General features: G+C 44.7%; 1 protein-coding gene across 2 annotated transcripts in view; it reads left to right on the top strand.

Annotated features, from left to right (window-relative positions):
• The window catches only part of angpt4 (angiopoietin 4), a 70,432-nt gene that overhangs the window by 21,860 nt on the left and 21,096 nt on the right, over positions 1–27,476 (top strand). For both annotated transcript variants that reach the window (XM_080204358.1, XM_080204357.1), the window contains exons 2-4: positions 10,668–10,823; positions 16,090–16,211; positions 22,047–22,279. In XM_080204358.1, coding sequence (XP_080060484.1) covers positions 10,668–10,823; positions 16,090–16,211; positions 22,047–22,279 — 511 coding nt within the window. The remainder of the gene's footprint in view (positions 1–10,667; positions 10,824–16,089; positions 16,212–22,046; positions 22,280–27,476) is intronic.

Raw genomic sequence — 27,476 nt, 5'->3', positions numbered from 1 at the left:
CTAGTATCAGTGGAATTAGTAGGATTAGGGCCTGGGTTGGATTGTGGTTAGTACAGACTTGATGGGCTGAATGGCCTCCTTCTGTACTGTCAGGATTCTATAGTTTTAAGCTGTAAATGAACTAATTGTGTTTTCCCTAATCTGGCGAACCAACAGCTTTACATTTAACCAGTGAGATTTAAGAAACATCGGAACAGGCAAAGGCCATTCCCCCACCCCTCCACCAACCTGTTACATCATTAAATAAGATCATTGCTGATTTCGACCCAACTCCCAAAATTTGCCTGATATCGCTCGATATTTATGTTAACAAAAATCCATCAATCTCAGACTTTAAATTCAAGGCTGTTCCACCATTCATTAAGATCATATCTGTCCAATCCATCTGACCTTTCCCTATTTTCAGTTATTAATTCCCCCGATTCACTCTCTGGAGAGCCAAACTCTACTTAGTCATTTCCTTTTTAAATATGGCACGGTTGGTCAGTGATTAGCACTGCTGCCTCACAGCCCCAGAGACCCACGTTCAATTCCAGCCTTGGGTCACTGTCTGTGTGGAGTTTGCATTTTCTCCCTGGGTGCTCCGGTTCCCTCCCACACTCCAAATATGTGTGGGTTAGGTTGATTGACCATGCTAAATTGACCCTTGCGTCATGGGGATTTTCAGGGTAAATGTGTGGGGTTGCGGGAATAGGGTCTGGATGGGATTGTGGTCGGTATAGACTTGATGGGCCAAATGGCCTCCTTCTGCACCATAGGGATTCTATGAAGCATCTGTAGAAATTCTGACTGTCTACTTCCAAATTTCTCGCTAGCTTTCTCTCTCATTCTTCATTCTCCCTCCTTATTAATCTTTTAGTCATTCTTTGCTGGGCTTTTTTCTCAATTCAATCCAATCTTCTGACCTGGCCCTCATTTTTGCACAATTATATACCTTTTCCTTCAATTTGTTACTCTCTTTAACTTCATTAGTTAGCCATGGCTGCCTCGTCCCTCCCTTAGAGTCTTCCTTCCCCTTGCAGATTCCTCTTAAGCCCTGAGCAGATGTCCCAAACCCTGGCACCAGGTCTTCTGGACTGCTGCACTCGGCTACAGAGAAGTGTGTCTACTCCTCTGACAATGCAGTCCCCTTCCATCACTACATTCCTATTAACACCCCTTCTTGAATGGCTTCCTGTAGCATGGTGCCATGCCCAGTTAGCTCATTCATCCCACAGCCCCCATAGAGGGCTGCAAGAACCTCCACCCAGATTTTGGACAATTGCACTGGCTGAAGCTCCTCATTCAGCCAGTGCAAATTTTATCTTCTCATCTCCAAAACTGTCTCCCCTTACAGTCACACCCTCCTGTCACTGGACACTGGCAAATTCAGAAGACCCTATCCAAAGGGGTGTGACTGTCTCCTGGTACAAACTGTCTAAGTAACTCCCCTTACCCCCTCCCTGGTATATCGCAGTGCCTGTAGTTTGACTTCCATTCAATAACTTAACCAAAACTCCTCAAGCTGCAAACACTTAGACTGCCAAAACTTCCTGTGGTCAGTTTAATTGATAGTCATGTAGCAAATCCACCAGTTACTGAACTCTCACTGCGAGGTTCAGGATGAACGTTCACAGCTCACACTGTACCTTTCTGCACCCCCAAATCATAGGGGTATATTATCGCTCCTTAAAGAGAATTAAAATTGGTGTGAGACTGTGGAACACACTCTCACCGAGAGTGATTTTTTAATTATTTTTTCATGGGATGTGGGTGTCACTGGCTGGGCCCAGCACTTATTACCCACCCCTAATTGCCCCTTGAGAAGGAGGAGGTGAGCTGCCTTTTTGAACCACTGCAGTCCATGTGGTATAGGTACACCCACAGTGCTGTTAGTGAGGGAGTTTTGGGATTCTAACCCAATGACAGTAACGGAATGGTGATATATTTCCAGTTCAGGATGGTGTGTGGCTTACAGGGGAATTCCAGTTAGGGAGTGCTCCCAGGTAACTGCTGCCCTTGTCCAAGGTCATGATGTGGGTATGCTGGCGTTGGACTGGCGTAAACACAGTAAAAAGTCTGACAACACCAGGTTTTAGTCCAACCTATTTGTTTGATAATATACTCACAAGCTTTCGGGGTTAGCCCCTTCGTCAGGTGAATGGAGAGTTCTGGCCTCAGACAGAGCATATAACGCACAGACAGTTTAGAGATGTTCATTCATCCATTGTCGTAGCGTCTTCATGGTCTCCCCAATATACCATGCTTCGGGACATCCTTTCTTGCAACGTATTGGGGAGACCATGCAGACGCTACGACAACGGATGAATGAACATCGCTCGACAGTCACCAGGCAAGACTGTTCCCTTCCTGTTGGCGAACACTTCAGTGGTCACGGGCATTCAGCCTCTGACCTTCGGGTAAGCATTCTCCAAGGCGGCCTTCATGACACACGACAGCGCAGAGTCGCTGAACAGAGACTGATAGCCAAGTTCCGCACACATGAGGACGGTCTCAACAGGGATCTTGGGTTCATGTCGCACTATCTGTAACCCCCGTGACTTGCCTGGGTTTGCAAAACCTCACTTACTGTACTGTCTGGAGACAATACACATCTCTTTAAACTATGATCAGTGCTCCTTCCACTCACATTATCAGCCACTTCAGGTCTTGAACAGCAGGTTAGGTGTAAGGATTCGCATTCTAATCAGTAATCTCTAAACTGTCTGTGCTTTATATGCTCTGTCTGAGGCCAGAACTCTCCATTCACCTGACGAAGGGGCTAACCCCGAAAGCTTGTGAGTATGTTATCAAATAAATAGGTTGGACTAAAACCTGGTGTTGTCAGACTTTTTACCTTGTCCAAGGTGGCAGAGGTTGCTGGTTGGAAGGTGCTGTTGAAGAAGCTATAGTGAGTTGCTGCAGTGCCTCTTGTAGATGGGGCAGAATGCTGCCACAGGTGCCAATGGTGGAACAAGTGAATGTTGAAGGTGGCAGATGGGGTGCCAATTGATCAGGCTGCTTTGCCCTGTTAAGCTGCTTAAATGTTATTGGAACTGCACCCATCCTGGCAGGTAGAGAGTATTCCATCACACTCCTGAACTGTACCTTGTAGATGGTGAACAGGCTTTGGGGAATCAGGAGGTGAGTTACCATGGAATTCCCAGCCTCTGGCCCACTGTTGTAGCCAAAATATTTATATGGCTAGTCCAGTTCAGTTTCTGGTCAATGCTGTTAGGGTGCTAGACCCGAACAAGGTACATTATGAAGTCAGAGTAGACACTAACAATTTTTCTGTCTTGTTAAAAATGTAAGGAAAGGATGTTTCACTCCAGGAGTAATTCCAGTGACAAATTAGGGACTTTTTTAAATCAAAACAAGCTTTATTCCTAACATAGTTTAAATATAGCTCTAACAAAATGAAGCAGTTTAACTTTTAACTGTTGAACAATCTTTAAACATGAAAAAAACCCTTAATTTCTAACTTATCACCATTTCAGATCCAAGTAAGCAACAGTCTTTCCTTAGACTTAAACCCCACTTTAACTTAGAGGTACTTGCTTTAAATTGTAGTAACAGCTGTGAAGGTTCCAGACAGAGTATTCAGAGCCACAGAAAGCATCTTGTCAGCTTCTATCTTTAAACAGCCCTCTCCAGCAACTGAACACAGAAAAAAAGCTCTTATTCTGCTGACAACCTAGCTTCCCTAGTACCACATGATTATAAGACCCTGTATACTTACCTCACCTTCCACTACTTTAATTGAAAAACCCAGAGGTTCCTTCCAGTTATAAACAAAAGGTAATTTGCTCTATTCTAAGCAAACACTACAGGGTTAAAATTAGTAATTATCCTGCTTTTCAGCATCTGCTGCATTCCTTCCAGACATACTGACTGCTTCAAGAAAAAAATCGAATTTTAAACGCGCTACAGAAATATAAAATATAACAATAGCACAGTATCATCACAGTGCTAACCCCCAAGATGTCAATAGTGGAGAATTCAGCAATGGTAATGTCAGGGGGAGATGGTCCTCTATTGTTGGAGATAGTCATTGCCTGGAACTTGTTGGTGTGAATGTTACGTGCCATTTGTCAGTCCAAACCTGGATTATGTTCAGGTTTTATTGTATGTATGTAGACACAGGCTGCTTCAGTGGTATTGATGCATTTAAGGGAGAGCTAGATGAGCATAAGAGGGAGAAAGGAATCGACGGATATACTGATGGAGTGAGATGAAGCGGGGTTGGGGGGGGGGGGGGGGGGGCGGGGGGGTGGGTGGAGGAGTGAATGGATCATAAACACCAGCACCGTGTAACCAGGCCACCAGCTTGTTTCTGTGCCGTGGATTCCGTATCATTCTGCAATGTGCTGTTTCACACGACCTCTCCCTTACAACAAAATTCTGAACATTTATCAATTTGGCAACTTGTGGGCTTCCTGTCAGCTCTCCACATTTGTTAGTTTGCTAGATTGTTCCATGATTGCCTTTCGCTTTGTTATTACACAAATCCTGTTTTAAATGAGCCATTCAAATTCATTTAGGAGAAAGCAGAAATGGCAAGGTTTGATTCAAGGCTTATCTACCATCTGGTTCCAGTTAGAATAAGAATATCAAATCTGCTGTTCAAATGTCTGAGCATTTCTTCAAATTTCATGCAGTTTAAAAGCAAAACGCAAGGTTATCAAAACACAAGATGGAATTGCGTCAGGTCACCGATAATGGTTTATTCTTTAACATAGTAATGAAGATTGTGATGTAATACCACTGATATGTTTAAAATACTGCAGGTATTCAATAGTGTAGACAGAGGAACAGGATGGAATTTGATAAAAGTGGGTCCCGACAGTGCAGTGGGAACGCGGGTGTTACTTTCACTTGTGTGCCAGGATCCAACAGCAGGCATGGGAGACACCTGTGATTACGTGGCAAGGTGGGTATTTATTGATGGAACCCACTATCAGCTAAAAACATAGCAGGTATGGATGGGAGGAGGCTGCTGGCCACACAGGGAGGCTCTCTTCTACTGCTACGAGCTTTCAGTCCAACTGCATTCTGATTTGATTTGATTTATTATTATCACATGTATTGGTATTCAGTGAAAAGTATTGTATCTTGTGCACTATGCAGACAAAGCATACCGTTCATAGAGAAGGAAAGGAGAGAGTGCAGAATGTAGTGTTACAGTCACAGTATAGTCTGTCTCACCAACGTTTGCAGATGCACCATAGAAAGCTTTCTTCCTGGTTGTATCACAGCTTGGTATGGCTCCTGCTCTGCCCAAGATTGCAAGGAACTACAAAAGGTCCTGAATGTAGCCCAATCCATCACACAAACCAGCCTCCTATCCATTGACTCTGTCTACACTTCCCGCTGCCTTGGCAAAGCAGCCAGTGTAATTAAAGACCCCGCGCACCCCGGACATTCTCTCTTCCACCTTCTTCCTTCGGGAAAAAGATACAAAAGTCTGAGGTCATGTACCAACCGACTTAAGAACAGCTTCTTCCCTGCTGCTGTCAGACTTTTGAATGGATTTACCTTGTATTAAGTTGATCTTTCTCTACACCCTAGCTATGACTATAACACTACATTCTGTACTCTCTCCTTCTCTATGAATGGTATGTTTTGCGCACAAGAACAATACTTTTTACTGTATGTTAATACATGTGACAATAACAAATCAAATCAAATCAAGTCAAAATGGAGAGCTGTCTTCTTGAACTGTTGCAGTCCAGGTGATTCAGGAACACCCATAGTGCTGTGAGGAAAGGAGTTCCTGGATTTTATCACAGTTACAGTGAAGGAACGGTGATATAATTCCAAGGCAGGATGGTGTGTGTCTTGCAGGGGAGCTTGGAGTTGGTGGGTGTTCCCAGGTGTCTACTGCCCTTGTCCATCTGGGTAAAGGTCACAAGATTTTCAGTGCTATTGAAGGAGCCTCGTTAAGTTCCTGTAACGTAGCTTGGAGTTGATATAGTCTGTAGCCATGGGGAGGTAGCGGTGGAGGGAGCAAATATTTGGGAACTATATTAAGCCACAAGGTCACAAGCGATATGGAGCTGAAGTGTGGATCAGCTATGATTCAATTGAAAGTTGGAGCCGGATAAAGAGGCTAAAAATTGTCTCCCCCTGTTCCAAATACTCCTGAGGTGATGATTCAGTTTCACCATTTAACACCATCCTAATGGAGCGGTACAGAATAAATACAGCCTGTACAGGAGGAGGAATCATGGTGAATTTAGCAAATGTCCTATAACATGATACTCAGTGAGTGAGTAAGAGAAACTTCCCAACTCACTGATGGCTATTACATTGGTACCAGGAGTAGGAATTGAGTTACCCTAAAATAATTACATTTGAAGTTTCAACACGCAAGTCCAGATCACTTTTATCTCGACCTGAAATATCAAAGTAATTGCAGTAACAATGTAAACCTCTCTATGTTTTCATCAAAAGACTTTGTGGCAGTAAATAGTTGGTCAGATTTCAGAGTGAGTCTCTGCCTTGCCCACCCTGGAACACTCTCTCAGCCAACCTGTGTACGGAACAGTGAGTGCCATTCTTTAATCTCCAGCAATGTTTTACTGTTGAAACCAATTGTTGAACTTCCATTGGCAGTTTTTGAAGCAAATGCATCATTATCGTTTACCTGTCCCTGATCCCCCTGCCCCACCAATGATCCCTCTGCCCTGCTTCCGACCCCCTTACCCCACTTGACCTCCTGCCCCACTTATGATCTCCCTGCCCCATCTCTGATCCCCCTGCCCCACTTCTGATCCCTCTACTCCACTTCTGTTACCCTTTGCCCCATCTCTAATCTCTCTACCTCTCCTCTGATCCCTCTGCCCTGCCTCCAATCCATCTGCCCCGTCTCTGATCCCCTTGTCCTGCCTCTGATACCCCTTGCCCCACCTCTGACCCCTCTTTCCGCCCTCTGATTGCCCTGTCCTCTGAGTTTAAATTCGAGCAGGTGCAAATCTGGAAAGCCAATTCATTAACATCGAGGGCCTGAGGGCATTTGATCGGTTCAATAGCGAGTGGCTGTTTCCATTTGTGGGAGAGACCAGAAGTTTAAACCACAGTTTGAGAATAAGAGGCAAGATGGAGATGAATATTTTTCTCTCAAAGCGTTGTTAGAAGTTCTTCTCTGCTAAATGCAGTAGAGATTGGGTCATTGAATTTATTCGAGGGAGTGTTAGACGGATGTTTAATTGGCCAGACGAGGGTTCTGGGGAGAAGATGGTAAAGTGGAGTCAAAACCACTTCAAAAGTATTTCATTGGCTGCAATGCACATTGGGACTTCCTGGGACCACAGAAAGCACTATCTAAATGCAATTTGTTCTTTATAATGTGGACAGTTATCTCATTGCCATTTGTGGGATCTTGCTGTGCACAAATTAGCTTCTATGCAACAGGGAGTATGTGTTGGAACTAGTTAATTTGCTGTGAAGCACTTTAGCAAGTCCTGTGAACGTGAAAGTCAGCGAAGATCATGAAGCCATGATCTTGTTGAATGGTGGGATAGGTTCAAGGGGTTGAGTGGCCAACTCCTTCTCCTGAATCCTATGTTCCTTATTTATATCCTTCAGAAATGAAAACCTCCCACCCTACCCGGTCTGGAGTATGCATCACTCTAGTTCCAGGCAGTGTTGTTGACTCTTGATGCCCTCAGGGATAGCTGGGGACGGGTCAGATTTCTGGCTACTGAATTGGTTATTGGCTACTGAGTGGGAGAGTAACGGAACCACCTGAACTCCTTGCTTCAAAACAGTGATCGTTGCTCCTCTAGATGGAGATCAAGGTGTTTGAAAAGGATAATTGTGAATGATTTAATTCCTTCCAGGCTGTACAAATGAACATTATTTCTTCCTGTCGAAGAGAAACTAGCGGTTGGAAGATATTTAATTTCTGCTCTGGAGAGTTCTTTCAATGACATTTTTAATCTGGACCAGTCTGCACAATATAGTCTAGAAATGTAAGATTGAGATACATACTGAAGTGAGTCTTTGTTTAGTTCACTATTTTAAGGGAGATGTTAATCTGTTTTCTTTGCAGTAATGCAGCTGTAGTTTTGGAAATTTTATTTTAGAGTGATTGTGTTAAAATTCTGAAATCTCAGAACTTATTTTTGTCAATGTTTTGTTCTAAGTTCCTTTTTTAATTGTGCTACAGAAGTGCTTTAGTACACACACTCAATACATTCCACAATTCTATGATTTAACTCTACTATTCCCAAACCGTGGCTGCTTTCCCCGTGGACCCTAATCCTACGACTTCCTGTCTCCGTAGTGCTGTGTCTCTTAACACTCAGCCAATCTCATTCAGCAAAAACACAAGCTACCCTTGAGTTCTCTTGTGAGCTATCAAAAGTTTAGACACACACCTTCAAGGCAGAAATAGCACAGAGTTGCTTTTAAGAAATCAAAGCCCCCAGTCTATGAAAGGACTGAAAACTCTCAGATATTCGCTGACTTTCACGTTCACAGGACTTGCTAAAGTGCTTCAGAGCAAATTAACTAGTTCCAAAACATACTCCCTGTTGCATAGAAGCTAATTTGTGCACAGCAAGATCCCACAAACAGCAATGAGATAACTGGCCACGTTATAAAGAACAAATTGCATTTAGATAGTGCTTTCTGTGGTCCCAGGAAGTCCCAATGTGCATTGCAGCCAACGAAATACTTTTGAAGTTGTAATGAGGAACTGTGGCAGCCAATTTGCCCGCAGCAAGCTCCCAGAGACTGCAATGAGAAAATGGGTGGATTGTCTGCTTTAGTGACGTTTGTTGAAGATTAAAATTTCTCAGAACACGGAGAAGGAGTCCCATAGTTTTAGGATCTTATACATTTTGATTTGATTTGATGTTTGATTTGATTTGATTTATGATTGTCACATGTATTAACATACAGTGAAACGTATTGCTTCTTGCGTGCCATACAGACAAAGCATACCATTCATAGAGAAGGAAACAAGTGAATGCAGAATGTTGTGTTACAGTCATAGCTAGGGTGCAGAGAAAGATCAACTTAATGCAAGGTAAGTCCATTCCAAAGTATGACAACAGCAGGGAAAAAGGCTGTTCTTGAGTCGGTCGGTATGTAACCTCAGACTTTTGTATCTTTTTCCTGAAGGAAGAAGGTGGAAGAGAGAATGTCTGGGGTGCATGGAATCCTTAATTATGCTGGCTGCTTTGCCGAGGCAGCGGGAAGTGTAGACAGAGTCAATGGATGGGAGGCTGGTTTGCGTGATGGATTGCGTTACATTCATGACCTTGCAGTCTTGGGCAAAGCAAGAGCCACCAAGCTGTGATACAACCAGAAAGAATGCTTTCTATGGGGCATCTGTAAAAGTTGGTGAGAGTCGTAGCTGACGTGCCAAATTTCCTTAGAAATTCCAGAAATTCCTTAGGCATCCTAGAATTCCTGCTCTAAACTTCCCCATTTCTCTTCCCTCCTTTAAAACACTCCGAATAAACTATCTCAAGGCTTTGGGTCATCTGTCCTAATAGTTCCTGATACACTTTGGTGTCAGATTTGACTTCATTATGTGCCTGTGAAGTGCCGTGAGATGTTTTATCTTGTGAAAGATGCTTTGTAAATACAATGGCCCTTCACATTCTCAGCATGGCAATCAGCATTGGATTGCAACTCCATACCCAATCCCCCATCCCAAATTTCTCAGTGCCTGTCTCAGCTGACCTTCCTGACCCAGGCCAGGTGAGGAACAGGCAGTGCAGACCAGTCCAGTGCCAAAGTGTGAAAGAGTCAGAGTGAAGGAGGTCCCACCTCCATCTGTGAAGTAACTGAGTTTAAAGGTCTGACAGGCCCGGGAGACAGTAAATGGATGGGATTGGGGGGATTGTTGGAAAGTGTGGGGGTGGCGGGAGGGAGGTCAGGCATTGGGGGGGGAGGTGGGGGGGGGGAGGTTCGGACATAGGGGGGAATGGGGTAATCAGGTATGGGGAATGGTGGGCATTGGGTCAGATTGGGGAGGTCATGTTTGGCCTGGATGTGGTGAGGGGGGAGTAGTCTGTGTGGCTAGTTTGGGTTGGGGAGGTCGGTTTAGATCAGGGGGTTAGATCAAGCTGAACTGGGGAGGGGGGATTAAGCCAGGTCAGGTCAGGGTCAGGTCATGGGAGGGAGGGATGGGGATTCCTGTGCAGGTGGAGGGGGTGGAGGGGAATACCATGTTGGGGGGGGTGACCCCTGGGCGTCAGGAGTATGGGATGTTCCATGCAAGGGTTGACCTGGATATTTAAAATTGTTACACTGAAGTTAAAAGAGGTTTTATTTGTTTGAACTTTTTCAGAGTAACTAATTAGCAATAACATTCGCAGAGAACCAAAGTTAGCAATTTAATATGTTTTGATGGATGATTATCCAGGGGAAGTTAATGCAAATACGTACCCCTAAAACCTAACACTGGGAAGCTAGGAGATTACAAATTATTGTTGTGCATTTGAGAGGCAAGTGGAGCCTTGGTTTAATGCCCCATCCGTAGACAGCACCGCTGGCAGTGCAGCACTCCTCCGGCCCCTTGTTAAATTATTAGCTGAGATTACATGTTTGGTGAGGATTGAAAACTGAGGGCTGACCAACTCAGAGCGGAGAGAAAAATCCACTGAAACATAGCCTGCAGGATTTCCCACTAACTCCTAAAACCATTTCCCTTTTTTATTCTCCAACAGCTTGAAAGTTACATCCAGGATAACATCAAATCTGAGATGGCGCAGATACAGCAGAACGCTGTGCAGAATCACACCGTGACCATGCTGGAGATCGGCACCAACCTCCTGAGCCAGACAGCGGAACAGACCCGCAAGCTGACTGACGTTGAGGCACAGGTACGTTAGCTCATCACACACAGCTCTCTGCAAAATCTCTGTGCCCAAACTCTCACCTGATAAAGGAGCAGTGCTTGTGATACCAATTGTTGGACTTTAATCTGGTGTTGCGAGACTTCCTACTGTGTCCAAATTCCCATTCACGGACAAGCCCCAGTCACTCATCAACCCCCCCACTCACTGACCTACACTGATGTCTAGTCCAGTTTTACCATTTGACCACCATTAACCACATATCCCTTGATGCCCTTAATAACAAAAGACAATCAATCTCTGTCTTCAGAGTTTCAATAAGCCAGCAACCACAGCCTCGGGGGGATAGAATCCAGATTTTTCCTTTACTTTGTGACCTACTTTGGTTCTCAGTCCAGTAACAACTTGATTTTAAAAATCGTGTTCTCTTGTTCAAAATCCTTCAGGGTCACATCCCTCCCTTTCCCTGGATCCAACACTGCAACCATCTGCTCTGCTTCAATTACAGCCTCAGTTCACATCACTCATCCATTAGTAGCTGTGTCTTCAACTGTCCAGGTCCCAACTTCTGGAATTTCCTCCCTAAACCCCTGTGCCTCTTTATGGCACTTCTTAAATCCTACCTCATACAGCCTTATCTGGCCCTGTCAGATTTTATCTACAACACAAAAATGAGGTGTTAGCCTGCTTCAGTCAAAGAGCCGTATAATTAGTGCCACTTGCCCTGCTTTCAGACCTTCATACTATTGGCAATATTCCCTTTTCATTTTTTTTAAGAATCCCTACAGTGCAGTAAGAGGCCATTTGGCTCATCAAGTCTATACTTGATCACAATCCCATCCAGGCCCTATCCCCATAAGCCCATGCGTTTATCCTGCTAATCCCCCTGACACTAAGTGCAGGCCAGTCAATCTAACCCACACATCTTTGGACTGTGGGAGGAAACTGGAGCACCTGGAGGAAACCCACGCAGACATGGGGAGAATGTGCAAACTCCACATAGACAGTGACCCGAGCCGGGAATCGAACACAGGTCCCTGGCACTGTGAGGCAGCAGTGCTAACCACTGTGCCACCGTGCCCCCTCCAATTCCTTGTCAAAAGTTACTATTGAATCAGCTTCTGCTGAGGAAGATAATGAACTCCCTCCATTACAAAATAACTGCAGTTGAAAAGGGTTTGATTGACGGCACGATGCTTTGGGGTGTGCGGAGGTTTTTTGGTTGACAAGTGGGGTCAAGGGTTATTGTGGGCAGGCAGGGAAGTGGAGTTAAGAAAACTAAGAAAACAATCGGATCAGTGTTGTGATCGCAGGGGAGGCCAGTTATTTTTTTTAAAAAAACTCAAACTCCCAGTTATTAACTGAAAGAAATACACCACAAGAGTTCCTGTTTTAAACTGAAACTTTTACCAAATCAGAGTGAATCAAGGCAAACATGACTAACCAAATACAATACTTAGCAGATGTTAATTTGTTTGGTAGTATGGGACTTGAGTATTGCTGAAAAAAGAAACATGTCGAAGCTTTTAATCTTATACTCATCAGGACATGGCAGCACCTCTACCAATCAGAAGTTACTTGCCAACCAATTAGCACTTCTTTCTGATGCAGTATAAATTGTTGTTCTCTCTTACATGGGTATTCTTACAAAGTGTCCTGATGAGTGCAGGATGGAAAGCTTCAACAGGTCTGTTTTTTCAGCAATATACACTTATTGATTAGGCCTAAAAGTCTCAACAGATCATTTCCAGGTCTCCTTTTATTCCCATCCAAGAATCCCATAAACTTCTCCTTGTAACAAGTTCCACGTTCTAACCGCTCTCTAGGTAAAGGAGTTCCCTGAGGATCACAGGAACAGTATGAGGTTATTTAGCCAATTGAATCTGTTCCGCCATTCAATGTCTGACCGGTTTTTCAGTTACCTCCTCCTCTTTTTGTCTTAAGTAGTTTTATATTATTGCTGATTCCTCTTCTAATGTCACCATGTTAGCCTTCCTGTACGTACTGGGGCTAAATAAATATCTCCAATTTCCACCAGTTTTTGTCTTTACCGGGGAGTTTATTGTATTCCTTAGTGACTCTCTCCCTGTCCTGATTTTTCTTTTGTTATCTATGTATTTATAGAATATTTCCTTTCTTTTGATATCTTTGATCATTTAATTTTACCTTCTCTTTTTGACCTCTAACCGTCCTGCATTCCATTTTATTATTCTTTCCTCTCTTGTCACTCGCACATAACTTTTTCTTTAATTAGCTTTATCCTTTATTCATCCACAGTGTGTCATTACTGGTCAGTTTGTTCCAGCAACACTGAGTCGGAGAGTCATAGAGGTTTACAGCATAGAAACAGGCTCTTTGGCCCAACTTGTCCATGCTGCCCTTTTTTTTAAACCCCTAAGCTAATCCCAATTGCATGTTTTTGGCCCATATCCCTCCATACCCATCTTACCCATGTAACTGTCTAAATACTTCTTAAAAGACAAATTATACCCACCTCTACTACTGCCTCTGGCCGCTTGTTCCAGACACTCACCACCGTCTGTGTAAAAAAATTGCCCCCCTGGACACTTTTGTATCTCTCCCCTCTCACCTTAAACCTATGCGCTCTAGTTTTAGACTCCCCTACCTTTGGGAAAAGATATTGACTATCTAGCTGATCTGTGCCCCTCATTATTTTATAGACCTCTATAAGGTCACCCCTCAGCCTCCTAATCTCCAGTGAAAAAAGTCCCAGTCTATCCAGCCTCTCCTTATAACTCAAACCATCAAGTCCTGGTAACATCTTAATAAGTCTTTTCTGCACTTTTTCTAGTTCAACAATATGCTTTCTATAACAGGGTGACCAGAACTGTACACAGTATTCCAAGTGTGGCCTTACCAATGTCTTGTACAACTTCAACAAGGCGTCCCAACTCCTGTATTCAGTGTTCTGACCGATGACTGAATGCCTTCTTCACCACTCTGTCCACCTGTGACTCCACTTTCAAGGAGCTATGAACCTGTACCACTAGATCTCTTTGTTCTGTAACTCTCCCCAGTGCCCTATTGTTAACTGAGTAAGTCCTGCCCTGGTTCAGTCTACCAAAATACATCACTTCATATTACTATTTTAAATCTTTCCCATCGTTGTTCCATTTCTTTCCCGTCAGTCTCCATTTCCACTTCTTTTTCTCTCTGGTTCCATTCTCACCCCCTTAAAATTAGTTGATTTGTTCGTTGTTCTTTCTTCACTCAAAGGGTGGTGAATCTCTGGAATTCTCTGCCCGTTGAATTGGTGGAGGCTGCCTCGCTAAATATTTTTAAGACGCGGGCTGATGGGTTTTTGATAAGAGAGGGGATTAAAGGTTATGGGGAGAGGGCGGGAAAGTGGAACTGAGCCACGACAGATCAGCCATGATCTTATTGAATGGCGGGGCAGGCTCGAAGGGCTAGATGGCCTACTCCTGCTCCTATTTCTTATGTTCTTATGTTCTTATATCCTTCTTAATCTTAAAACTACGTTACAAGAGAACAGAGCTCAAACTATTTTTTAAACTACATTCTGTTGCCAAAGATCAGATCACTGCTTTGATAGTACTCCAGGCCGGGTGTTAGATTTTATTGACTTTATTCCAAATCCTTTGATCTGTTTTCTTCACCTGAAACTGCTCTCTGTGCTGGAGCAAGGTTCCCGCTGATGGGTCTATCCTGCTGGATTGCAGTCGATGCTGAGGACAGACAGTTTGCTGCTGAGTTCCTGCATGGAATCATAGAAACACAGCCGGAGTAGGCCATTCGGCCCTTCGAGCCTGCTCTGCCATTCGTTTTGATCATGGCTGATGGTCAAATTCAACATCCTGATTCCGCCATTCCCCCATACCCCTTGATCCCTTTAATCCCAAGATCTATAGCTAATTTCTTCTTGAAATCACAATAATTGAAAAAAAGAGATGTGTTGAAGCCCAAATCCTCCTTGCGCAGGACCCTGGGCTTACCGGCTCCAGGGATCCACAGAAGCTTCTTCCTTTTCTCTATGACTTTGTTAGTATTCAATTCAGGTTATTCCAATGCTGTCCTTCTGTCTCTCACTTTATACTTGCCAGAAACTCAAGTTTGTCCAAATTTTGGCCAAAATGTGCCAAAGGAACAATATTAATGACAAATGTGAATCTAATGGAATTTCTAAATGGGGAAATGCTTAGGAAATCAGAAACACAAAGGGACTCGGGAGTCATTGTTCAAGATTCTCTTAAGGTTAATGTGCAGGTTCAGACGGCTGTTGGGAAGGTAAATGCAAATGTTAGCATTCATGTCAAGAGGGTTAGAATACAAGAGCAAGGATGTACTTCTGAGGCTGTATAAGGCTCTGGTCAGACCCCATTAGGACAGATGTCAGAGGTAGGTTCTTTACTCAGAGAGTAGTAAGGGCATGGAATGCCCTGCCTGCAACAGTGGTGGACTCACCAACATTAAGCTCATTTAAATGGTCATTGGATAAACATATGGATGATATTGGAACAGTATAGGTTAGATGGGCTTTAGATTGGTTTTCACAGGTCAGCACAACATTGAGGGCCGAAGGATCTGTATTGCGCTGTAATGTTCTATGTTCTATTTGAAGTATTGTGAACAGTTTTGGACCCCATATCTAAGGAATGATGTGCTGACCTTGGAAAGGGTCCAGAGGAGATTCACAAGAATTATCCCTGGAGTGAAAAACTTGTTGTAAGAGGAATGGTTGAGGACTCTGGGACTGTATTTGTTGGAGTTTAGAAGGATGAGGGGGGTTCTTATTGAGACTTACAGGATACTGCGAGGCCTGGATAGAGTGGACATGGAGAGGATGTTTCCATTAGTAGGAAAAACCAGAACCAGAGGCACAACCTCAGGCTAAAGGGACAATCCTTTAAAACAGAGATGAGGAGGAATTTCTTCAGCCTGAGAGTGGTGAATCTATGGAACTCTTTGCCGCAGAAGGCTGTGGAGGCCAGGTCATTGAGTGTCTTTAAGACAGAGATAGATAGGTTCTTGATTAATAAGGGGGTCAGGGGTTATGGGGAAAAGGCAGGAGAATGGGGATCAGAAAAATATCAGCCATGAGTGAATGGCGGAGTAGGCTTGATGGGTTGAGTGGCCTAATTCTGCTCCTATGTCTTACTCCAATTGTGCAGATGGAGATCAGCATGAAGGGAGTGGGGAACAAGTCAACAGGTCGGTCATTGAAGTAAAACGACACAATGAATCTGAGTCCCCCCGCCCCCTTCCCCCCTCACCACACAATTCTAAATCACAAACTGTGCCGTTTCTTTCACAGGTTTTGAACCAGACTTCAAGAATTGAAATTCAATTGTTGGAGAATTCCCTCTCCACCAACAAGCTGGAGAAACAGCTGATGCTGCAAACCAATGAGATCAGCAAGATCCACGAGAGGAATCGGTAAGGTGCCCGCGTTGTGACTGTTTCTCGGCCACACCACGCGCAGGTGTATCAGCCATGATTGAATGGCGGAGCAGGCTCGATGGGCCGAATGGCCTAATTCTGCTCCTATGTCTTATGGTCTCGGTTGACAGTTTGATGCTTTGTTGCAATGAGAGATGCTGCAGTAATCGGGAATGGTGAGGCAGGTTAAGTGGAAAGTCTTTGCAATGCTGAACAGGAGCCCCTGAGCTGGAATTCCCTGAGACGGAGCACGTAACTCACAAACCCATTCTTCAATTCAACTGCCCTTTGAATAATTCCAGAACGTGGCCTCCACCCCCCCCATCACCCCCCAACAATCTGAAAAGAATTTACATTTCTATAGCCCCTTTTCCAATTCAAAGGGCCCAAAATCATTGTAGAGTTTCGAAATACTTTAGATTTTTTTCTCCTGATTCATGCAATAAGAGTGTCGCCGTCTAGGCCAACATTTATTGTCATCTCTAATTGCCCTTGAGAAGGTGGTGGTGAGTGCCTTCTTAAACTCGCTGTAATCTATGTAGTGTAGGTACACCCAGTGTGCAGTTAGGAAGGAGGGTCAAGGACCTAGCAACGATGAAGGAATGGCGATATCGAGCCAAGTTGGAGAGAAGTCACTCTTGGTGATGTTTCCAGGTGCTTGCTGGTGTTGTAATATTAGGAAAACATGCTAACCAGAAAGGAAGTGGGGGGGGGGGCATCGCTCACAGCGGTCTCCTGGGGTTTAACCTTCAATTCCTGGGGTGTCCAGGACAATCCTGGAGGGTTGGCGACCAGACACATACACACAGCATTGTTAACGTTACCTGAGAAACCAGTTGGCAGTAATCCATCCACACAGGATAACTCAGGCCAATGTCGCCGGTGAGATTTCCTGTTTAGACTGTGGAGTGGGAGAGGGGCTTTCAAATATTAGCACAGCTTTAAAACTAAAGCTGTGCTGCTCCAGCCGCCGGTGACTGGGTGATAGTTCACGCCTGTATGGTTTTGTTATAGTCGCCTTGTAAATCACGAGCCACGGGGAGTGAAAGTATCATTCAGGGCTCACTGAATAAAAATAATCACTCGTTCAGGAAACACAAACAAACTCAAACATGCAGTGCAAGGGACCAGACCATAATAGCAAGCTCCAGGATAAAGACACCAAGGCAGTGATGGCTTTTACTGATTGAGGGATCTCACTGAGGTGAATTATATAAACTGCAAACTCCCCACAAAAGGTGGATAAAGTGGGATTCTTTTGACCTGTCCTAGCTGGTCATGCAAATACCCCCCCATCCCCCCGTTAGAAATTGCCCAGAATTTAACATAAGAACATACAAAATGGGAGCAGGAGTAGGCCATCTAGCCCCTCGAGCCTGCCCTGCCATTCAATAAGATCATGGCTGATCTGAAGTGGATCAGTTCCACTTTCCCGCTTTCTCCCCATAACCCTTAATCCCCTTGCCTATCAAGAACCTATCAACCCGCGTCTTAAATATATTTAGCGAGGCAGCCTCCACCACTTCAATGGGCAGAGAATTCCAGAGATTCACCACCCTTTGAGTGAAGAAGTTCCTCCTCAACTCCGTTCTAAACCGCCCCCCCTTTATCTTATTTCTTGCCCATCTCCATTAGGGTCACTAGGCCGGATCTCCAACAGATAATTTGTGCACAGATCCCACACTGTGGTGATGACCGGATTAACTAGTTGTTAAGTGCCGTTGGCACCGACACAAGGGGGAACTGTTCTGTAATTGTCCCTCTGACCTGTGGACCGTAAGATTAGTACTTAGTTACTGGACAAACGGAAACAGTCGAATGAGTCATCCACAGTGCTGAGTGCTGGCAAATACACTTTATAAGAAAATAGACTGCACTGGGGTATCTTTGAACTTGTGTAATGTTTGAAATGATAATTGAAACTTATATTTCTGATGTGCGAAGTGTAATGTTACATGATGTAAATTTTAAATTTAAACTAATTTTTTAAACTTATTAAATTTAAACCCTGGCCCTCACTTAAAACCAGTTCATTAACATTACACCGAAACAGGTTACAGAGTAGGCTTGGTGCTCTGAGCATGGTGTTCCAACCTCCCCCACCTCCCCCCCCACTCCGCCTCTCTCTCTCTAGGGAGTTGTAGAGATGCCATTTCTTAACTTAGCCAGTCACTGGTCAGAATTCTTCGGCCGTCATGCCCTGCTGCCGCTGCCAGCGAGAATGGAGAATTTGGTGCTCAGCCAAATCTCTGTAACCCACAGCGGGTCTGGAAAATCCCAGCAGTGGGCAAGGTCAAAGAACCCAGCCCGGTATGGATGACTAAAGAATGAAACATCTGTGGGTGAGTCAATATGAGTGTGGTGAGTGTGTATCTGTATGTCAGTGTGTATGTGTGTATATATGTGTTCCTATGTGTCTGTGTGTCTGTGTGTGCGAGACTGTGTGCATGTGAGTGCAAGAGTTCATGTGTGTACAAAACTGTGTGTGCATGTGTGTGCAAGGCTGTGTGTGCACGTGTGTGCGAGACTGTGTGTGTCTGTGTGTGCACATGTGTGTGCGAGACTGTGTGTGGTGTGTCTGTGTGCGCATGTGTGTGCAAGAATGCATATGTGTGTGTGTAAGACTGTGCGTGCATGTCTGTGCAAGACTGCGTGCACCTGTGTGTGTGTTTGCGAGACTGTATGTTTGTGTCTGTGTGTGTGCGTGTGTGCGCAAGACTGTGTGCATGTGTGTGCAACAGTGTGTCTGCCTGTGTGTGTGTGCGTGTGTGTGTGTGCGCACGCATGTGTATGTGCGTGAGACTGTGTGTGTGTGTTTTTATGTATGTGTGTACATTGTGTGTGGGGTTTTTTTAGGAGGTTGTCTCTCGATTATGCAGTTGGTTCTAACCATGTTGTGCTTGTCTGGACAGGCTGTATATTTCTGAATTTGACCTAAATTCTACATCTGTAAGGCCTTGTCCCTCACTCTGACAGACGTACTCACAGAAACCTTTGTGCCTTGTTGGTGTGAAGGTTCTGGACACAATGAGGCTTGTAATAAACAAGGGTCAAAATTATTCCACTTGTACCTCAGCTGATAAGATCTAATGACAACTCCTGACTTCAGTCCGTGCAGTTCCAGAGCCATTGTTAAAATCCAGTCATTATCCTGACCTGTGTGAGCCCTCGCAACATTTAAAATGTTCTTAAATGGATGCCGAAGTTGTAAGGATCAATCCGAGGAGTGGAAGTGAAATGAGTTTGATTAATGAGGGAGCTGTGTGTGTGAGTCTTCTGGGGCTTGTTGTCAAACCAATTAACCAGAATTGCTGCCAAAGTGTTCTCTGGAAGTTACACATCCCTAAAGGTCATGGGGTCATGATTTGACTCACTGATCTGAAATGAGGCCCATGGAACACACCCAATGTGTCAATATTTCTACAATTAGGGCAATCTGTTATCTGTGTGTACAGTAAGAAGCCCAAAGACTCACAGAGTGTGGGGAAGGAGTCAGGAAGTAAGCTTTGACAAAGGGTCATCTGGACTCCAAACGTCAGCTCTTTTCTCTTCTTACAGATGCTGCCAGACCTGCTGAGATTTTCCAGCACTTTCTCTTTTGGAGTCAATAAGTAACATGGGACAAGCAATATCAAGCTGGTTGTACGGAATGATCCAGCCCAGGAGAGGATCCATTCGGCCCATTGGGCTTGTGCTAGCCTTTTGAAGGAGCTGTCAAACTAATCCTCCAGTCCGCTGCTCTTTCCCCACAGGCCTGCACATTTTCCCTTTTTGAGCAGGTATCCAATCTCCTTTTGAAAGTTGTTATTGAACCTGCTTCCTCCACACCGTCAGGCTGGACATTCAAGTTATAATAACTCACCGTATACAAACAAAATCCCCTCACCCATCAATCTGCTTCTATAGCCAATTATCACAAATCTGTGCCTACAGGTTAGCGAGCTTCCTGTCAGCGTAAACACTTTCACCCTATTCGCTCCATTGAAACCCTCATCATTTGGATGTGGGAAATAGGAGCAGGAGTAGGCCTTACTCCTGCTCCCCCATTCAATATGATCATAGATAATCTGTCTCAATTCTACCTGCGCCCGTATCCCCTAATTCCCTTAGAATCCAAAAATCTCTGGAACACACTCAACAATTGAGCATCAGCCTCTGTCTGGGGATAGAGATCTCCAAAGATTTACAGTGAAGAAATCTCCCTCACCGCAGGACAAAATGGCAGCTCCTTTATCCTGAGAATCTTCCAACTAATCCTGGATTTCCCAGCCCCTCAGCATCTACCCTGCCAAACCCTCTCAAACTGTATGTGGCAAAGAACACTGGCCTCTATTAAACTTTCCCTTCACTTTCTGAGAATATCTGAAAAATACAGAGGCTCTAATTGGAAGATTTCCTGATTTGCTGTTTTTATACAGTTACTCTGGGCCCATCAGCTCATCCTGATGTTTGACTCCACTTCCATTGGCAATTCAAACTAAGTTTGGATGGTGAAATCTCACCTGTGGCAGCTTTTGTTTTCCCCTCAGATGAAGGTTGCTCTGGACTCCAGTCGTGGCTTTGTAATGGAACTGTACATTTTAACATTTAGCCAAGATGTAGGTTCTTCATTTTGATAAAGTAACTCTTTTAAGCTCACAGAAACAGAAAATGCTGGAAAATCTCAACAGATCTGATAGCATCTGTGGGGAGAGAATAGAGCCAACGTTTCAAGTCTAGATGACCTTATCTCAGTGCAGAGAACCACTTCAAGCTTGTGGGACAATATAGATGGAGCACATCAGTAACTCACATCAGTAACTTGGATAACTCATGTTATCCAAGACAGTTGCCAGCATTGTCTGGCCTCCCTGCGTCTCTCAGCCCCGAGAGGTAGCACACTGTTGGCTGGTGGTCGGATCTTCAGGTCCAGCCACTGTCAATGGGATTTCCCATTGATTCTACCTCATGCAGCAGGAGTGCGCCATTGACGGGACTGGACAATCCCGCTGGAGTGAGGAGCTGGAAAATCGTGCCCAGTGAACCAATAACCATTTTTCTCTCAAAGGGAAATCCTACAGTGGAACCAGCTGCAAAAGGAAGTAATCACAGCTGTATCGCTTGGAATCTTCAAGATTATTCTCTAGATTATTTCCATTTCTTATAAATGATCATTTCTTTTTTATGATCAGGACTAGCCAGATTCACTCCCTTCACCACCAATGCTTGGTAGCAGCAATGAATAACAACTACAAAATGCACTGCAGGAACTCACCAAGGTTCCTTAGGCAGCACCTTCCAAACCCACAACCAATACCATCTAGGAGCAGTAGACACCTGGGAAGACCACCACCTGGAGGTTCCCCTCCAAATCACTTACCGTGCTGACTTGGAAATATATTGGCTGTTCCTTCACTAGGTCAAAATCCTGCAACTCCCTTCCTACCAGCACAGTGGATGTACCTACACCTCAGGAACTGCAGCGGTTCAAGAAGGCGGCTCACCACCACCTTCTCAAGAGCAATAAATACTGGCCTAGCCAGCCCACATCCTGTAAATTAATTGAATATAGAATCTCAGCAGGTCATGCCTGGTTTAGCTCACACTAATCATATAAATGTTGGAGGATTGTCATGGTTAGTCTGTGATACCCTCACACCCAAATCAGGAGCAGAAACTAAGTGATCAGCTTCTACATTTGTTAACAATGTTTCAATTATGAACTAAAATATATATTTAATGTGAAATTTATTACAAAATTCTCTGGCTTTTCCCATCGTTAAAGTTAAATATCTGTTGGATATACAAATGCAGTGTAACCTGATCCAATTTTAACTGCCATGCCTTCCTCAGTCTTTTAGAGAGGAAAGTCTCTGACATCGAGGCCAAGCACCGCACTGAGCTGGGATCCATCCGGAAGGAGAAGGAGCTGCTCCAGCAGCTGGTCACCCACCAGATCAGCACCATCAGGGAACTGGAGAGACGCCTGCACTCGGCCAGCAGCAACAACAGTGGCCTCCAGCTCCAGCAGGCCCAGCTGGTTAACACTGTCCGCCTTCTCATCAACCTGGTCTCCCAGGGCAAAGGTAAAGGTCAGGGAGACAGGACACTGTGACCATAAGACATGAGCAGAATTAGGCCACTCAGCCCATCGAGTCTGCTCTGCCATTCAATCATGGCTGATATTTTTCTCATCCCCATTCTCCTGCCTTTTCCCCATAATCCCTGATCCCCTTATTAATCAAGAACCTATCTATCTCTGTCTTAAAGACACTCAGTGACCCGGCCTCCACAGCCTTCTGCGGCAAAGAGTTCCACAGATTCCCCACTCTCTGGCTGAAGAAATTCCTCCTCATCTCTGTTTTGAAGGATCGTCCCTTTAGCCTGAGGTTGTACCCTCTGGTTCTAATTTTTCCTATTAGTGAAAACATCCTCTCCACGTCCACACTATCCAGGCCTCGCAGTATCCCATAAGTTTCAATAAGATCCCCCACTCATCCTTCTAAACTCCAACATGTACACACCCAGAGTCCTCAGTTGTTCCTTATACGACAAGCTCTTCATTCCAGGGATCATTCTTGTGAACCTCCTCTGGACTCTTTCCAAGACCAGCACATCCTTCCTTAGATACTGGGCCTAAAACTGCTCACAACAGATTCCAACAGTGATGGGGTGTCATTGTCTTGCAAGTTATCCTGAGCTCTGTTGTGAGCCATCAAGTATTTGGGAGCATGGGGAATAGGAGCTGGAGCAGGCCATTCAGCCCCTCCAGTTTGTTCTGCCATTCAATAAGGTCAGAGGTCATCTAATTCAGCTCCATGGTTCCACTTTCTACCCATAATCCTTTGATTCTCTTGATGTCAAAAATCTCAGTCATGAGTAGACTCATTGACTGAGCGTCCACCGCTCCATCAGAGAGAGCGTTCCAAAGATTCACAACCATCTGGCTGAAGAAATCTCTCCCTATCACAATCCAAGGTAAGAGCACTCAGAGACTTTATGACCTATCCTCCGTATCTATAAAATTGCCTTAAAGAACCCTGGTGTCCATAGTAACATCCTTGAAAATCCCAAATTGTTTCACATCCAATCAAATACTTTGAAATGCAGCCGCTGCTGCAATGTAGGACATGGAGTGGCTATCTGCATGCACAGCAAGATCCCACAAATAGCAGTGAGATAAATGCTTGCAGGATTAAAAAAGACAAAGAACTTGCATTTCCAATACATCTTCCTAAAGAACTTCACAGCCCAGGAGACATTTATTTGAAGTATAGTCATTGTTGTAATATAGAGAACTGTAACAGCCAATCTGCATAGAGCTAGCACCCACAAACAGCAACTAGGGCAGTAACTGGATAATGTAAATTTTGATGTTGTTTGAGGGATAAGTATTGTCTGTGACACCAGGGAGAACTCCCCTGCTGTTCTGCACCATGGTGCAGTGGAATCTGTTGCACCTATCAGAGAGGACAGACCAGGACTTTCTTATATTCATGGCACGTGGGTGTCACTGACTGGGCCAGCATTTATTGCCCATCTCTAGCTGCCCTTGTTCAGGAGGCAGTTGTGAGTCAACCACATTGCTGTGACTCCGGAGTCACATATGGGCCAGGCGGGGTAAGAACAGCAGATTTCCTTCCCTAAAGGACATTAGTGAACCAGATGGGTTTTTCCGACAATGGTTTCATGGTCATCAGTAGATTCTTAATTCCAGGTAATTCTTATTGAATTCAAATTCCACTAACTGCCATGACAGGATTCGAACCCAGATCACAAGAACATTAGCCGAGTTTCTGGATTAATCGTCTAGCGATAATACCATTAGGCCATTAGGTTTGAATGGTTCAGTACGAAAGGTGAAAGGACCACATAAGGAGACTCTATCGGATAGTGCGGATGGTCAGAAAGAGCCATTGAGCGAGACTTGGGTAAGAGTCTGATTCAACATCCTGAAAAGACCTAAAACTTGATCAATTTCTCTGTGATTTTTCTAAAACTCCACGAGATTCCTCAAACTGAAAGCCCAACCCAGCTGCTTTGGCGATTTTATTCCCCAGGTTCTCACTGAGTCAACATTGGATTCTTTTATTTTTCTCCTGAATGTTTCGGGTCAGTTTTGAATTTTTCTAAAGATCTCTTTTTCAGCAAAGGCAGTTGTCTACTGTCAGCTGAGAGCAAGAACCCAGGCCACAGAACATCCCAAATTTAAATTTATAGACCACCTCAGAGCTTGCAAGCTGGATCCCAATACACATAAGGAGTCTCACAACACCAGGTTAAAGCCCAACAGGTTTACTTGGAATCATGAGCTTTCAGAGCACTGCTTCTTCATCAGGTGAGCGGATGTTAGTTCACAAACACGGCATATGTAGACAAAGGCCCCAATACATAGAATCCTACAGTTTAGAAGGAGGCCATTCACCCATTGAATCTGCACTGACTCTCTGATAGAGTATCTTACCCAGGCCCCATCCCCTTAACCCCATGCATTTACCCCACTACACATCTTGAGACACTAAGTGGCAATTTAGTATGGCCAATCCACCAAATCCATACATCTTTGGACTGTGGGAGGAAACCAGAGCACTCAAAGGAAACCCACACAGACACGGGGAGAATGAGCAAACTCCACACAGTCACCTAAGGCAGAAATCGAACCCAGGTCCCTGGAGTTGTGAGGCGGCAGTGCTGACCACTGCGCCACCATGCCGCCCCATGAGGAAAACAACTTTGGACACCCAAATGGAGAAGTCTGACACCAACCAATTTTGACATTTGAGGGGAACAGTGTCAAATATTTTCAGGACAAGCAAGTGTGGTGCAAAAACCAAAGCCTCAATCCACCACTCAGTTTACAGGCAGTGTTTGTGATCAGTTACACGAATCGGGGCTTAGACAACATCAACCTACGCCATAACCAGGTCTGTTTGCTGTTTTTAACTTGCTGATTGTCAAAGCGAAGGGAGAATCTCTTGTAAAACATTAAGACAGAGTTCGCCTGAATATGGAACTGAAACTCTTGTCATTCCTTTCTGAGCAAGAATGTTTAATCTAGTCAGGGGTCAAGTCCCAGTTTGCACTCTGTGTGTATCTTGGGGTTTGGCTCAAAACAGAAATTACATTCGAAAGAATTTCTCTGCAACAATTGCAAGATCAACAGTAAAGAGCCAGAACACAGCTTGTACTTATTACCACCCAATCAGGCTGTTCACCCTCACTCCCAGGCTCCTGACATGATGCATTACCTTATCTAAATCATCACCAAGAGATAACCCGGAGTCCAGCCTCTGCCCTCACACAGTTTGGGTCTGTGGGTATCTCTGTTCGGCTGGTAGGTTTTTCCCAGGTCCGACCTTGCGATGAACTTCATTACAGGAAGGTCATTGTCTTAAAGATCAAAGGCATTAGAGAAAGCTGAGCTCATGAATCTCATTGTCAGAAGTAAGTGTTCTTTGAGACAGCCGGCCCCGGGCTCATGTGCTCTCCTGGACTGTTCTGTTTACCTGTGGGGCTGTAAAGGGATTTTGCAGTGTACTTGATCAGGGTATTGGCCCTGGGTTTTTCTGTGTTTTTTAACCTTTCTGAGGAGATATCTGTGTGTGTGTGTGTGAGGTGTGTGTGTGTATGTGTGTGTGTGTGTGTATGTGAGTGTGTGTGTGTGTTTATGTGTGTGAGTGTGTGTGTATGTGAGTGTGTGTGTGAGTGTGTGTGTATGTGAATGTGTGTGTGTGTGTTTGGCAGGGGGGTAGTAGGTGGGGTGTTATGATTAGTGATAGGAAATGTCTAGCCTGAATGTGTCAATCATAATAAGTGTGGGTCAGATTTGATCAGAGAGTCAGGGACTTTTACAGCACAGAAAGAGACCCTTTGGCCCATCCTTTCTGTGCTAGCACCTATCTATTCTAATCCAATTTTCCAGCACTTGGTCCCTGGTCTTGTGTGCTTTGGCGTTTCAAGTGTTCATCCAAATGCTTCTTAAATATTGTGTGCGTCCCTGCCCCTTTCAGACAGTCAGTTCCAGATTCCCACCACCAAATACATCCTCCAAAAGGTCCAAAATACATGAGGTGCCGAAGACAGAATTCCCAACTGCAGCGAAGAAAGTGAAGGAGCATGGGCAGATTGACTTTCCTGTAACACCTTTTATCACCTCAGAACATCCTAAAGCACTTTCCAATCAATGGAGTGCCTTCATCGTGCAGACATTGTTATAATGTTGGACACTCGACAGCCATTTTGTGCACAGCAAGATCCCACCAACAATAATGTGCTGATCATCAGATCCTCTCTTTCAGCTGTGCTGCCTGCAGGATAAATACTAACCTCTGGCATTGGGGAAAAGTCCCTGCTCCTCTTCAATGGTCACAATCAGACAGGACACAGACACCAGTTATCTCTTAAGCTACTGTTGTTGGCTCCAAATTTGGGAATGGAAGAGTCCATGTAGCATTTCAATTGCGCCCTCATGTAACACTGGGCACTGTCTCTCTAAGTGCTGTCTCCGAGCTGTGTGATTAAGGAGCTGTCAGTTGCTTGTCTCCAGCTAGTGGCTGGAACATAAAGGAAGCCCCATTGCTGTGGGGATCTGGCAAGTCGATCTCGCTCAGAGTGCTGATTTTTACACCCAGCCAGCATTAACCGGGGATCTCTGTCTTTGTGCATGCACAGTGGTCAGGGATGGAGAGGGCTCCTCCTTTCCCCAAATACACCTGAAACCTTCACATGATGGGTTGGAGTTTATAGATGCCACCACAAGGTTGGGAACATGTAAAATATGACAGGAGGCAAATCCAGCACCTCCCACCCACCCCAACCCGTTCCCCATTAGATAGTGACAAACACAAAAGGCAATTTACACAACTTGCCAACTTTGGTAAGATATATTCCTGGAGGATTTATCACATTCTCTCTGCCCCGCCTCCCGCTCTTCAGCCAATGGTCACCTGGCTAGTCCATTCCCATGATGCCCTGCTCTGACACTCAGGCCAATTGCGGCCCATGTCCATCCTTGCTGCGGCTTGTCTTGCCGTGGCCAACTGGGGAGTGTCCAAACTCTTCATTACCTGACTGCTTCCCATTTTTTCCATCCTTTCCCTGCTGTAATTATTACCAATAAGTGAGGATTAAAATAACATGAAAAGTAAAGCACAGGTTTTTTTTAATGCCCCAATGATTTTTCTCCCAGCAGTGTCTTAGAGATTACTCGTCTGTCCCATGTGACTCCTGGACAGTTGGCATCCTGTGCCCGCTCCAGACTACAGTCCTTTATCCAGCCGTCCT

The sequence above is a fragment of the Carcharhinus amblyrhynchos genome, chromosome 16, assembly GCF_965287045.1.
Source record: "Carcharhinus amblyrhynchos chromosome 16, sCarAmb.v2.hapA, whole genome shotgun sequence".
Taxonomy (NCBI): domain Eukaryota; kingdom Metazoa; phylum Chordata; class Chondrichthyes; order Carcharhiniformes; family Carcharhinidae; genus Carcharhinus; species Carcharhinus amblyrhynchos.
Note: the sequence above shows the minus strand (reverse complement) of the source record. Positions and strands in the feature narration are given on the sequence as shown.